Below are 14,776 nucleotides of genomic sequence, written 5' to 3'. Positions count from 1 at the left end.
GTACACTCCCTGTTAAAATGGCAGGTTTTTATGATGTAAAAAGAAATATCGATATTTCCTATTTTTCCCTAAAATGCTTCTGATTGTTTTTCCACTTAATTTTTATATGTAGTAATTTCACATTGAGGGTTTTTTTTTCACATCACAAAAACCTGCGTTTTAACAGGGGTGTGAAGAGTTTTTATATCCACTGAATATCTTTTTTACTCATCTTCCTTTTTAAAGCCTCTCAGCTTCAAATGCATTAGTGTATCTTTATTTTTGCACATCAGCTGTGCCTCTTAACCTTAAACCATGGAAGGTTCCTTTGCGAATGTATGTTTCTGTTATTAACATTGTTACCGTGTTCTTGGGAGACATAACTGTCATAATCAGTGAGTCATGGCTAGATCTCGAAGACATAACAGGTGATGGATTTTAGATGTATGTGTAACAAACACTAGAGCACTGTTTTCCTCTTGTAAAAAACAAAAGACCTCCTTTACATATTCATTTTGTCCATGTATCTTGCACAGATAAAATTTTTAAATGATCATTGCTATTCTTTTAAAGTACCCGTCTTTGCAAATATTTACAAATATTTGCAAACTGCAAATATTGTGATTATTACATGGACATTAATATATGGACAGCTGTATTTTCTTTTTATCCAGTTGTTGTCATTCTTTGTTTTTTTTTGTTTGTTTGTTTGTTTTTATAAACAATTGACAATAATTGAGGACATTCCATATTTGATGTAAGAACAATACACGTTTCCTTCTCCGTAGTCTTCCATTATAGCGTCTGTGAAAGTACAATCCAAATGCTTGGCATTTTTGCGTCATACAGTCCTCTCTGAAAGTATTGGACTGGCAAGGACAATTCTTTTGCTTTTGCTATACACAGAAGACATTTGGGTTTGAGATCAAAATATGAATTTGAAGCTGAGAAAAGGCGGAAAATCAATCAAAGCCACTGCACACAAGCATTGGGCGTAGCCGATACAAAAATTTGGAATGTCCTGAAAAGAAACACTGGTGTACTAAAAACTAGACATGGAACAGGTCGTCCAAGGAAAACAACAGCAGTGGATGACAGAAACATTGTGAGAGCTGTGAAGAAAAACCAAAAAACAACAGTCAGTGACATTCAGCAACAACCTTCACTAGGCAGGGGTGAAGTCATCACAATCCACCATTTGAAGAAGTCTTGGAGAGCAGAATATAGAGGCCATACCACAAGATCCAAACCACTCATCAGCAGTAAGAATCGGAAGGCCGGATTGGAATTTGCAAAGAAATACAGAGATGAGCCACAAAAGTGCTGGAACCGAGATTATCCTCTACCAAAGTGATGGAAAGCCCAAAATGTGGAGAAAGAAAGGATCTCCTCAAGATCCAAAACATACAAGCTCTTTGGTCAAGCAGGGTGGAGGCAGTGTCATAGCTTGGGCTTGCATGACTGTTTCTGGAACGGCCCAACTAATCTTTATTGATGAAGTAACTCATGACGGTAGCAGCAAAATGAATTCAGAAGTCTACAAACACATTCTGTCTGCCAATTTAGAGAGAAATGCATCCAATCTAATGGGGAGGAACTTCATCATGCAGCAAGACAATGACCCAAAACACACTGCAAACACAACAGGGGACTTCATCAGGAGAAAAAAGTGAAAGGTTTTAAACTGGCGAAGTCAAGCACCAGACCTTAACGCAATTGAGCGTGCATTTCACCTCCTGAATTGGCGACTGAAGGGAAAAACACCTGAAGGGAGAAATAAGCTGCGGTACAAGCCTGCAAATCCATCACAAAAGAAGAATGCAACAGTTTGGTGTTGGCAGTGGGTTACAGGCAAGGGATATGCAACTAAATATTAAGTGTTATTTACTTTAAGACTCTCTGTTCCTATACTTTTGCTCACCTAAGAAGATATATCCCCCAAATAATCTAAAATTGTTATTATTTTAAATATAGTAGTGTGTGAGAGAGGACCTTAGTGAAAATGCAGTGCTAATGCATCAGTATTATTTTTCTGCTTTTCTTTTGTCTTTAGTGCACTTTTACAAGATTATTTAAAACAAGATTTTAGTGAATTAATGTGGAAAAACTGTCACTTGCCATGAATAAAAATAGTAATATAAAAATGTTACACAAACAATATTTCAGTTAAATATTTAATATGTATTGGATGTGCTGGTATGACAATGGTATGTGGGCCCTGTTAACTGACTCCATGTAGGTTGTGAAGTTTTATTGGTGACGCTGCCAACTAGTTCATCACATCTTGATGCTATACAGGATGAACCTGCGAGATCAGAAGATCATCATGAGTGCTAGCAAAAGCTAGCAGGTCATGTTACCCCATTGGTTCCTGGTGGACCTTGATGATAACACCAACAGTGACCCAAGCTTGACAGTGATGTTGCATAGCAGTGATATGAGGTGCAACATAATTTAATGTAAATATGTGTACTTGCGATGTAAAAGAATACAAACACTTCTGACATTTCTACCATATTCTGTACAAACAAAAGAAATAAGCTTTTTATATTTTCAGATCACTCTGCGCTGTGCACAGGACAGCATATATGTGTTGGGCTGTCCAAAAAATAATCATTTGATTAACTGATTTGGGAAAGATATTGTTGCTTTGAAACAGTTAGCTTGCTTACCCCATTACATTAGATGGAAAATAGAAAGTTTCACAGAATGTCTGGTTCAGGGGATGAATAAAGTTATGTTCTGCAAATTGCTATTTCCTAAAAAAAAAAATAAATAAATAAAAAAATTGATGCTAATGAAACAGTTATTACAACATGAAATGCCTCTGAGACAAAATGAGTGAATGAGGCAACAGGTTTTACTTTGACTAAATGCATCAGTAGTAAAAGCATCGAATCATCATAAAATTGTTTGCTATAAAGTTAACCTATATATATACACTGCCCTCCAAAAGTTTGGAAACGCCTGAACAAAATAGGGTTTTTGGGCAATATCAGCATAAATCCTCTTAGTTAGTGACCATTTTGCATTGATAATAAGGGACAACACAAACTATGAAAACATATTTTATTAAATAAAAAGTTTATGAACATAAACATGAACATAACATAGAAAAATACTCAAATTTTGGATTCATCAAAGAAATCCCCATTAGCAGCTATTACAGCTCTACATACTCTAGGCATCCGAGCAGTCAGTTTATTCAAACATTGACCTGATATATTACCCCAAGCCTCCTGGAGGATTGCCCAAAGATGATTCACACTGGTTGGACACTTCTTATGGACATCACGGTCCAGTTCCTCCCATAGCAGCTCAATGGGGTTAAGGTCAGGTGATTGGGCAGGCCACTCCATGATAGACAAGACACCGGCTGACTGTTTCTTCTCCAGATATGACTTGCACAGCTTGTAAGTATGCTTTGGGTCATTGTCTTGTTGAAAGATGAAGCAATGACCAATAAGGCACTGACCAGATGGAATAGCATGTCGCTGTAAAATGCTGTGGTATTCATGCTGGTTCAATATTCCTTGGACACGATACAGGTCACCAACTTTTCCTGCTCCAAAACAGCCCCAGACCATTACACTGCCACCTCCATGTTTCACAGTGGGTGTGATACAGGCATCTAACATCTTCTCACCAACTCTGCGCCTCACGTAAAATCGCCTCTTCGAGCCAAAAACTTCAAACTTGGATTCATCTGTCCAAAGCACCTTCATCCAATCGTCTGCTGTCCAGTTTCTGTACTTCTTTGCCCACTGCAGTATTTTTCTTTTATTGTTTAAATTTAACAGTGGTTTCTTAGTTGATACGCGGCCATGCAGACCTGCTTGTTGAAGTCTCCGACGGACAGTAGAACATGACACTGGTACATCACGTCTACTGTTAAGCTCAGCTGTCAGCTCTGGACAAGTTAGGCATCTGTTGCGAAGGCTGGACACTCTCACATAGAAGAGGTACACTCTCCTCATTAGAAGAGGTACATCTTGGTCTTCCACTCCTCTTTCTGTCTTTATTGGACCCAGACTTTGCCTTCCGTTCCAAACAGTAGTAGACACCTTTCAGTGAAATCTTTAACTTTTTGGCTATCCCTTTGAACTATTACAGACTGACGTGTTTCTAGAGAAAGCTGCTTCGACCTGGCCATCTTCTCAAGAAAGACATGAACACTCTCTATAAAACGAGCCAAACAAGTCATTTGACTGGCTACAAGCTGTTTGACTTAATTGGCAATCAGTCATAAAGCTGTTTAAGGTGTGCTGACCCAAAAACCTTTAAAAAACATTGGCCAGGTTTAAAGCAGTAATCAGGTATCACAGCTACCCATGGGGCATGTCCGACTTTGATGTGTATATATTGCCATTATTATGTAATAAAAAAAACAATTATTGTTATTATCTTTAGTGATAATGACAAGTTACTTTAATGCATTTACACCAGGAAATGATAAAGATTAATGCTGATATTGTCCAAAACCTCACTTTGCTTAGGGTGTTTCCAAACTTTTGGAGGGCAGTGTATATATATATATATATATATATATATATATATATATATATATATATATATTGTAACATACTAATGCCAATTTTTATTTACAAACATCCTTGTTTATATACAGGGCTTTGAAGGTGGATGCATGGGGATGATGTACCCCAAATTATTAAAAAGAAAAGGCAAAAAGTATCAGCTTGTGAAACCATTCCATTTCCTTTGGGTTAATTGTGGTTGATCTGGGGTCTATCCTGGGAACAATGGGCCCTGGAGGAGTTCCTTCTACTCTAAGACTACATAGCACCCATTGGCTAGGATGAGTGGTTTGCTGCTTTTGTTCCGGCCAGACAGCATTGTAATGGCTGAAGTGTACACTGTTTTCTTTCATTACAGTCTTTGGCTTATCTTAGGAATTTCTGCAACAAGACGTCATATAGGAGAAGAGCCTTGCTAGGATTAGTTATAAATGTCATGAAAGGAGCCTGTGTTGCACATAGAACGCACAGATCCATATACAAACACCAAATACAATCACCCCTTTTACGCTGAGACAGTAGGTGCAGATATGTAGTGGAGCTAGTTTTATACACCACTGTCACAGAAATAGAGGTGACTAACTGTATAGGACCATCATACTTCTTACAAAATTATTCTCATTTAACATACACCATGTGCACTACAGAACGCCTCTAGAGGGTGCTTAAAGCATAAAGCAGCTTCTCTCTTGCTGCTGAGAAGTAACAAGAAAATGAGACTCTGAGACTCCTGAAGACTTCCACTTCAAACTTTCAAATACACTTGCAGTATTTCTGTTAGTGGACCTGAGGGCCTGAGATGTATAGGTGCACCATATGGGAGCCTCATAGGTTGTTCAAGCAAATTTCATTAGAAGAGAACAGTGCAGCTTTATTAGGTGAGGCCCATAAATGCAAAACAGGCTGATGCAAGCTCTGAATTGAGCCATACAGATCATATCATTGCTCTTAAACAGGCTTTAAGAGACCTGTTTTAAGATTCTCATACTCTGAGGCCAATATTAAAAGTGAAGTGTCTGTTTAAAACTGTTGAGTCTTCATATTTTATTGCTTTGTATTTTATTTTATTTTATTTTATTGCTAACACACCCACACACAAGCAGCTGTGCATTTTCTGGAACTGAATCTCAAATCTTTTTCTACAATGTTCATGGACCCATGAGCTCCATTATGTTATATCTTGTGTATCCTGTCCTATAAGCTCTGACAACATCCCCATCGCTGTCAGACTGAAGTCCCCTGGTAGTGCAGCTTCAATCTCATTCTCCAATACCGACCCCATCTGCAATTCTGCAAGACCTCCAGCAACCACACAGCACCTCATTTGTTCTCCTCAACCTTGCCAAAGGTCTCATTAAATAGGCCACAAACAAAATAAAAAGGGGAATTTACATGGATTTCAGCAAAGAAATGCAAGATCAAGATACATAGCGGTTAGAAAACATTGCTGTGTGTAAGTAAATAAAAATTGCTTTTTGATTCTTATCCCAGCCAGAAAAAGTGACTCAAAAAAAAAAGAAAAAGTAAGAAACTTTAGCAGACATTACACTAGCCTACTACTAAAGACTTTTGTGATGGTAGATGTAATTCCAGGCAGAGACATTAATCTGGAAATCTGTGCCAGTGTGTTTGAGAAATCAGTGGTCTGCACTGGTTTTATCTCCACGTCAAAGTTCTCGAGAGAACCATGAGACCCATGGCTCTAGTATACTGTACCTACAAAAACGGCTCACATGTGAGTCGGTTCTCAAGGTTCACCTCAGAGCCGACTCAAAGAGCCGACTCATCACTATTCACATCGCAACCCGGAAGTACATTTTGGCACCGCTTTTTGTTTGAGATGTTGTTGTGTTCTGGTTTAACATGACGGATGGAGGTAGGGTTTCTATAAAGGCATCTTTTTACCAAAATGCAAAGAATTATTTATGGGTAAGCTGGATTTTAAAAAGACAATTGGTAATTTCACTAAGAAATGTGGGGGAAAAATCTAACCTAGTTAGCAGATGGGTAGCTAGTTAGCTCCTTACAATGTAGAAAACGCTGACAAAAGTTTAGCTAGCTGCGGGTTTTTCTGAGTTTGTGGCCATGTTTAACGCTGTCTGTATAATACAGTTTAGTTCAGGCTAGTTATATGGTCGTTTTACGCTACTAGTAAATGAAAGTGGGTTTAAAATCTGACAGTTGCTTTAAGCTAGCTGGCTACATGTTGTGTATCCCCAAGTGTCAAAGGCCGGAGGAGGAAAGCTAACTGAACCATTTCCTCCGTCACTTTGTTGTTGTTGTCGTGAAACACACAACTTTAAAAATACAACTTTAAAAACACAACACAAGGCTTTTGTAGGATTTTGTAGTTCACAATTAACTATTGCAAACACTAAAAATACCCAGTTTTATTGTGTTTCTTCCCAAACACGATTTACCACATCACTAAACTGTGTTAATTATTAATACCGGCTATTTGAAATCTCATCTTTTTTGTTCTTACTTTCATTCAGTTTTAGTCTTTTGGACGACTGACCAAAAACCTTTAATAGCAGTGATGACCATAATCTGCTATTTCTGATCCAGTCGTCCACGTGTCCACTTTAGCGGGTAAGTTTGCAGAAGTTGAAATAAATTGCAGCTGGGTTAAGAAGAGGTTATATTTGCTGTCTTCTTCACCACAGAACAAACAAGACTGAATCCATGCTTTCTGATGAGCTTGATTCCAAACCTGAGGTACTGAAGCACAGCGTGCCTTTGTTTTCTCAAAAGTCTTTCAGCTGACACTTACATGATCTTTGAAAGCCACTCTTTTTGACCTAACTCTGTTTTTCTCATCTTTATGAAGCTGCTGGTTGAGTTTGTGCAGAACGCCTCCATACCCTTGGGTCAGGGTTTGGAGGAATCGGATTCGAAAACACAGTGTCTACCTCTCCTTCCCTCTTCAGATAATTCCATATGCAGCCAGCTAGACCTTCCAGGTATGCGATGGTAGATGTTTTGTATTGAGCATCTTCTCTAGTTATATTAATGTCTGCATGTTATGCATGTGCCACTTGTTTGTATAATTAGTTTTCTTTTTATGTTACTTCTATGTACCTTAAATTGCTCTTGTGCATCATACCATAATGAAATCATGCTTCTTGATTGCGTATATGTCTAGAGAGTGCTCTTAGCCATGCAGCATCCCCATCGCTGTCAGAGTTTGGACCAGAACGAAGCCCCCTGGTAGTGCAGCTCCAGTCTCACTCTCCAGCACCAACCCCTCCTACAATTCTGCAAGACCTCCAGCAACCAGACAGCACCTCATATGTTCTGCTCAACCTTGCCAAAGGTCTTATTAAATGTTATCTGGATTGAATATGTATATAGTTTTCACAATTTAAAGAATTATTTAAGTCATTCTGATGTCAGTCACATATGCTGAGGTCCTGTTAAATCCTGTAAACTCTTGAGGTATTTTTGTGAGAAAGCCGGATTCGGGGCTTAGGCAAGCTTCCCTGGAGATTTCTATAGGTGAGCAGTATGTGTAGTATGTGTGCGCCTTGTCTGTGAGCTTTGATGTAGTGTGCACACCTCTATAACACCAAACAACTGATTTCAAGTGATTCTGAGATTTTGGAAGTCATGTAGTGTGCACTTGACCTTAAAGCTGCTGGATATAAGACTTGGTAACTTCACCCTCTCTGGTAGGATGTTATTAGAATGCTACCTGTGGAAGAACATTCATTGTGAGTGTTGTGCTCTACCCTTCTCCACCATGCAGATGAATCTGGTATTTGTAATAACATTCAGAATGAATTCAGAGCTCCACCCCAAACCGCTATTCTGTTCTATGCACTAAGTAAGATACTGAAATAGCAATGACGCCGTTAACGTACAGATATTATTTAATACAGTACTGTACAGTTTGGCACATGGCCTGAACCGGAGGATCTAATTATTAGCTGCTGTTTTTGTCATCTTCTCAGTATTATGAAGTGTTATATTATAAGAATGAGATTTATGAGAATGACTTTTCTTCCTGTCATCACCTGCTTTGTGTGAAGGGCTAGCAGCCTCGACAGAGCCCCTGGTGTTTGTGCAGGATGATGTGGACGAGGCCGAAGAGGAAATTTCAGCAGGGGAGTGTGCAGACGGAAGTGCCCCGTGGTACCTGCGGGTGCAAGAGCTTGCCCACGACAGCCTGATTGCTGCCACTCGGGCAGAGCTGGCAAAAGAAGCCAGGGCTAGTAGCAACAGTAATAACCTCTTTTTTCAGACACTTCATCACAGCATTTTAATTCTGAGTCACAATGATTTTTTTGTCTTGCATAGAATCTTTATGGTAGTACTGTCCTGCAATATAGTTTATTCAAATACAACAAACCATAATAAACCCCTTGCGTTGTCCTTGCCCAGGTGACCATATTCTTAGCTGCCAGTCAGAGGGGCCAAAAAAGGAGACATCGCCACGAAACAGTCGTACATCTGCAGAGAAGATTCTCAGGTGTCCTTATGAGAACTGTCAACGGACATTTACCTACCCTGCTCATCTGAAATACCACCTGAAAACACATAGGTAGGTGAAGGAAAGTGTTTCAGGAACTGAAAACTGCCAGAAATGAAATTGACACATTTTTCCCTTTACTGCAGTTAAAGACAAGTCTGGTGTGCAAGGCTTGCTTCTGTAGTTTTGCACTGTAGCTGTACAGCTAATGATAAGAGTAAGAGAAGCTTACAGCTGCCAGTTCAGCACTGCATGGGTAACTCACAAAACTGACTCAAGCAGACTGGCTTGTGGTTTATGACATTGTAGGTTTATTCTGAACTAAAATCTACAAATGTGGGCCAGGATGTGTAAAATGAAGTGTATGTGAGCACTGTGCATGAAATAAGTGTTGTTACACGTATTATTCTCCTCCAAACAATGCAGGGCTTTGTGACCACTAATGACTGTTGAGCTTTAACCTGATGGCATTGAGTGTATAATAGGGTGTGTGTGTGTGTGTGTGTGTGCACACTTCAGGAATGACCGCACTTTCCGCTGTGGTGCTGAGGGCTGCGGGAAGAGCTTTTATGTACTACAGAGACTGCAGGTCCACATGAGGACACACAACGGTGAGAAGCCCTTCATCTGTAACGAGAAGAACTGTGGCAAGAAGTTTACCACTGCTGGTAATCTGAAGAACCACAAACGTACACATACTGGTAACCATCTTCATTATAAACATCACATTCTGAGAACTTAATTTGTCTACAATAAAATAAAATGCGTTTTGTAAAAGTCGAGCAGAATGTAGCTGTGATATCTATGAATCTGTGGGTGAAATAAAGTACAAGAAACACGAGGGGGGAAAAGCTATTGTACCCAGCACTGGAAGCTAATCATGTAATTTGATTAACAATAATTATATATATATGACTGGAGTAGAACAGTAAACTATCACAAAATGCAACAATTAAAACTGCTTTCATTTAATAACTTGGCCATATTACCAGTCTCTGTTTATCTACCAGTCCAGTTTATTGTTTGATCCCTTGTAGGTTTTATGTAAATTGTTGATGGTTGGTGCAAAGGGATTTTCTACTTGTATTCACTACCATTAACACATTTTGTGTTTTTCTTTCCCTCTTGCCATGTGTGTCAGGTGAGAAGCCCTTTCTTTGTGAAGTAGACAACTGTGGGCGTTCTTTTGCAGAGTACTCAAGTCTCCGCAAACACATGCTGGTTCACTCTGGTGAGTTTAAATTTTATTTTACACACGCACGCACACGCGTATACTTTTTTCCTAAAATAGTTTCTCATATACTCTTCTAATATCTCTTTTTTTCATTTTTCTCTAAACATATAACACATGTCCATAAGTGCACACTGATACTTTCAGCACTTTTTTTTATTGTACAGTGCTGTACTTGTGTTGTGTTTTAGATACCCTCTAGTTTCCATGTAAAAAAAAAAAAAAAAAGAACATGCGTGTGTGCTGCTGCTGTAGGAAAATAAGTACCACACCAAGGTTTATTCTTTTCCAATAACAGCAAGTCCCAAAGAGTTTTATTCCTTTTGCACCACAACAAATTCTTTATTTAGAAGAACGACATATTATACTTTTTATCTATTAATAGTTGCATTTAATGTTGCGGCTTATTTGTAAAACAAGTTAGTTCCTGTTATCACTTTTTTTTTTTTTAATTTTTATTAGATCAATATCTCAGGAACGAGTGGTTGAATGTTTGAAGAATTTATGTGGAAATATCATTGTAACCAGCAGATGAACTGCTGAGATTTTGGAATTGTTCAAACAGGGTCAGGGTCACAGCAAGGTCAAATATCTGCAGTAGTTTTTCTTCAATAGCTTCCTTCCTGTTTGTCTTACAGAGATGTTACTTATATGTTCATTTTCAGGAAATCAGGCCCGTTTTACTGGCTATCTAAGATTTTTTTCTTCAATAGCTTCCATCGCTTCCTATTGGTTGAAGTACATTTTATGGGTTTTTCTGGCATACAAATTAGTAACAAGAAGGACATGACTTGTTGGTGGCAGAGGCATCCCCGTCAATGTCGTTGGCATCACGCTCTACTTATTTTTTCTCTTGAAGTTAATAGGACAAAAATACAGCTGCTTGTGTGACTAAGAAAACTGCCTTCCTTGGCAAGTTTTGTCAATACACAACAGTTTTTTTTTTTGCTTGCTGTGGTTGCATTGAGTTTACTGGTCTCAGGCATGTTTTTTCTTTCCAAACAGACTGAGATGGCGGTGGATTGAAGGGGCACTGTGGAGTGTCTATAAAAAGAGGCCCATTTAAACACAAACAAGCAGATTGTCTGTAACTTACGTTCTAAATGGGTTTTCTCAGCCACATAATACACTTCTGCTGTGGCCATTGTTTAAACAATTATTTCTGTTATTTATTATGTTTTCGACATATTTACCAGGTTATTTGTACTGGTAAGGAATAAAGAACTGTCAACTATTGTACCTTTAATGTCTTGCCACACAAGTTTGGGATGCTCTCTTCCATTAGAACAAACTCATTGTTCTCTTATTAGGTAAACAGGTGACACATTTTAACAAAGAACAAGCTATATACATGTTTTATGTATCCCATGTTAATGACACTTAGTTTCTGTGACTTTCTGCCCATCACTACGCACCATTCCACAACCTCCAAAGAACATTCTCGGGTACTATTTTGTAATGAGAAACAGACACAGGTATGGGTAGTTGTTATGTTAGTTATATTCAGGACAGGCCTTTACACAGCATCATGTTATTGAATTAGAGAACCTAAAACTCCATGTTAAATCAGATCTGACTACACATGATACCAGCATAGCAGAATCAGCTCACATTCAGTATTAACCCAATTCAATTAACATTGCTTTTGCATTATCAGGGGAGAAACCCCATCAGTGCACCATATGTGGGAAGATGTTCTCTCAGAGTGGCAGCAGAAATGTCCACATGAGGAAGCGACACGGAGAGGACACACTCATGTCTGAAAGCAGAGAAACAGGTAACAAGTTTTGACTGAGTAATATGATTACTATTGAGTCTATAGAAGGGGTGTCCAAGCTTATCCAGAAAGGGTCAGTGTGGGTTAAGGTTTTCATTACAGTCAAGCATGAGCCACACCTGAGTCCACCTGTTTAATCAGTTGACCTTGGCTTTCAGTAGACTCAGGTGTGGTTTCTATTTGGTTGGAATGAAAACCTGCACCCACACTGGCTCTTTCTGGATAAGATTAGACACCTCTGGTTTATAGACTTTCACAGAGGTTACACCAGGCTATTACGGATATCTGCTACACATATTTGCAACACATTGATAATTTGATTGAGTGCAGGTGAATCACAGAAGAGGAAAAGAAATGTTAGGCTAGAGATCTTTTCACTTTATCAGATGTAGTTCTGGGTTGTGATTGACAGGCGAGGCACTGACTCATAGCAGCTTGCTTGAGGCTGATGGTGCTGCTGCTGACTCTATGGTAACTATGACAACTGTGGAGCCAGTTAATCTTCATCATGCAATGCTGAGGGCACAAGGTACGCACTGTCCATCTGAATATCCACTGCCTTCCAGTAGTCTCATAATATAACTATTACTTTTGAGCTTTGTCTTTTTGTGCTACAGGTCCTGCAGACCCAATAGTGGTTCTGTCTCCACCTCATGACTTGGTCAGCCTGACAGCTGGAGCTCACGGTTATGGGGAGGATGTGGTGGCATTGCTCTAGTAGTATTTGTAAATAAAATAATTATTAAGAATTGCATTCATGTACATGACATTATTTTATGTAATCATCTGCTTTATGGTCAAGAAAAAAAGAGCAAAAGCTACATTTTGGTCACCTGTATTAATGACCTTCAGAAGCACAGATAAGGTGAACAATCTGTAAAACATTGACCACAATCAACTGAACTCAAGTCATTTGCCACTTGCAGTTGCTTTTATAGAAGGTGAAGTAAATGTGTTTTCCCCTGTTGGTACACAGGTCTTAATCAGTATAGACACAGCTAGATGCATCACAGATGTGTTACAAAAGTAACACGACAAGCATCATCACTGGAAAATCCAAACATCAGCAACCAGAGGGATCCCAGAGATACTCACAGCAACTAATTTATTTAGTTATAAGATATCTATCAGAATCACTTGCATATTACCAAGTATGTTTTGTTTCCCGTATTTAGATTTGTCTGGAGAATTCTAGTCGCTTTGTGGCATTTAGTGGTGCTATGATGAGTAAGTCCTTTAGATGTTTCACAAAATGTTAAGCATGTTTGTGTGACATTAGAAATTCACTGTGTATAAGCAATGGTGATGGCAAAAAAAAAAAAAAAAAACTTGAAAAATTATTTTGATACAAATGAATGAATGAGTGGCCTATGAGAGCATGACACATCTGTCAGGGTTTTTTTTTTCCAGTATAAGTGCAACTTCAGTGCGGAATCTTAATGTACCCGTGCTCTGTAAGATGCAGAGCTATTTGTACAGAGATTCCACAATTTAATATTGTAAAGGAAAATGCAATACTTCTATTAGATGCCTAAATTAAATTCCTAAAATGCAGCATTTCATTGCAGCCCATAAAAAGAAGTAAACATTTTCCCCACTGGCAAGACAGACAATCGTTTTTCAGATAAACTAGATTTTTAGGTCTAACTAAAACTAAGAAATTTTAGCAGGGATATATATATATATATATATAAATATCCATCCATCCAAAACAACTCTGACTCGTGGAGGCATGGACTCCACAAGACCTCTAAAGGTGTGCTGTGGTATTTGGCACCAAGACGTCAGCAGCAGATCCTTTAAGTCCTGTCAGTTGCGAGGTGGGGCCTCCATGGATTGGACTTGTTTGTCCAGCACATCCCACAGATGCACGATCAGACTGAGATCTGGGGCATTTGGAAGCCAAGTCAACACCTTGAACTCTTTGTCATGTTCCTCAAACCATTCCTGAACAATTTTTGCAGTGTGGCAGGGCACATTATCCTGCTGAAAGAGGTGACTTAGGGAATACCATTGCCATGAAGGGGTGTACTTGGTCTGCAGCAATGTTTTTGTAGTTGAAACATGTCAAAGTAACATCCACATGAATGCCAGGACCCAAGTTTTCCCAGCAGAACATTGCCCAGTACATCACACTGCCTCTGCCAGCTTGCCTTCTTCCCATAGTGCATCCTGGTGCCATCTCTTCCCCAGGTAAGAGACACACACGCACCTGGCCTTCCACGTGATGTAAAAGAAAACATGATTCATCAGACCGGGCCACCTTCTTCCATTGCTCCATGGTCCAGTTCTGACGCTTACGTGCCCATTGTATGTGCTTTTGGTGGTGGACAGGGGTCAGCATTGGTCTGCAGCTACACAGCCCCATACGCAGCAAGCTGCCATGTGCTTTGTGTTCTGACACCTTTCTATCAGATCCAGCACTGACTTTTTCAGCAATTTGTGCTACAGTAGCTCTTCTGTGGGATCAGACCAGACGGACTAGCCTTCGCTCCCCACATGCATCAGTAGCCTTGGGCACCCATGAGCTTGTTACTGGTTAATCAGTTGTCCTTCTTTAGACCACTTTTGGTAGGTACTAACTGCTGCGTACTGGGAACACAATACCTGTCCTTTTGGAGATGCTCTGACCCAGTCATCACAATTTGGCCCTTGTCAAAGTAGCTCAAATCTTTACACTTGCCCAGTTTTCCTGCTTCTAACACATCAACTTCAAGAACAGACTGTTCACTTGCTGCCTAATATATCCCACCCATACTGATTATTGCTCAGAGTCACTGAAA

At 39.3% G+C, this 14,776-nt stretch overlaps 1 protein-coding gene across 3 annotated transcripts; it reads left to right on the top strand.

The window, feature by feature from the left end:
• Positions 1–6,255: 6,255 nt before the first annotated feature.
• znf410 (zinc finger protein 410) lies at positions 6,256–12,747 on the top strand. 3 transcript variants are annotated; one of them, XM_026944526.3, is made up of 12 exons: positions 6,256–6,390; positions 7,010–7,106; positions 7,181–7,232; positions 7,345–7,477; positions 7,660–7,830; positions 8,546–8,737; positions 8,898–9,057; positions 9,505–9,686; positions 10,127–10,216; positions 11,874–11,993; positions 12,406–12,522; positions 12,611–12,747. In XM_026944526.3, exons 3-12 carry the CDS (start codon positions 7,200–7,202, stop codon positions 12,709–12,711), a joined length of 1,299 nt encoding a protein of 432 aa, XP_026800327.3. In that variant the 5' UTR covers positions 6,256–6,390; positions 7,010–7,106; positions 7,181–7,199; the 3' UTR covers positions 12,712–12,747. The 3 variants fall into 3 exon arrangements, with proteins under 3 accessions (XP_026800327.3, XP_053097943.1, XP_026800328.3); XM_026944527.3 differs by having other exon boundaries at positions 6,307–6,443; XM_053241968.1 differs by lacking the exon at positions 12,611–12,747 and having other exon boundaries at positions 6,257–6,390; positions 12,386–12,523.
• Positions 12,748–14,776: the final 2,029 nt, after the last annotated feature.

This window comes from Pangasianodon hypophthalmus, chromosome 19, assembly GCF_027358585.1.
Source record: "Pangasianodon hypophthalmus isolate fPanHyp1 chromosome 19, fPanHyp1.pri, whole genome shotgun sequence".
In the NCBI taxonomy this organism is placed as follows: Eukaryota; Metazoa; Chordata; class Actinopteri; order Siluriformes; family Pangasiidae; genus Pangasianodon; species Pangasianodon hypophthalmus.
This window is presented reverse-complemented; position numbering and strand designations above follow the sequence as displayed.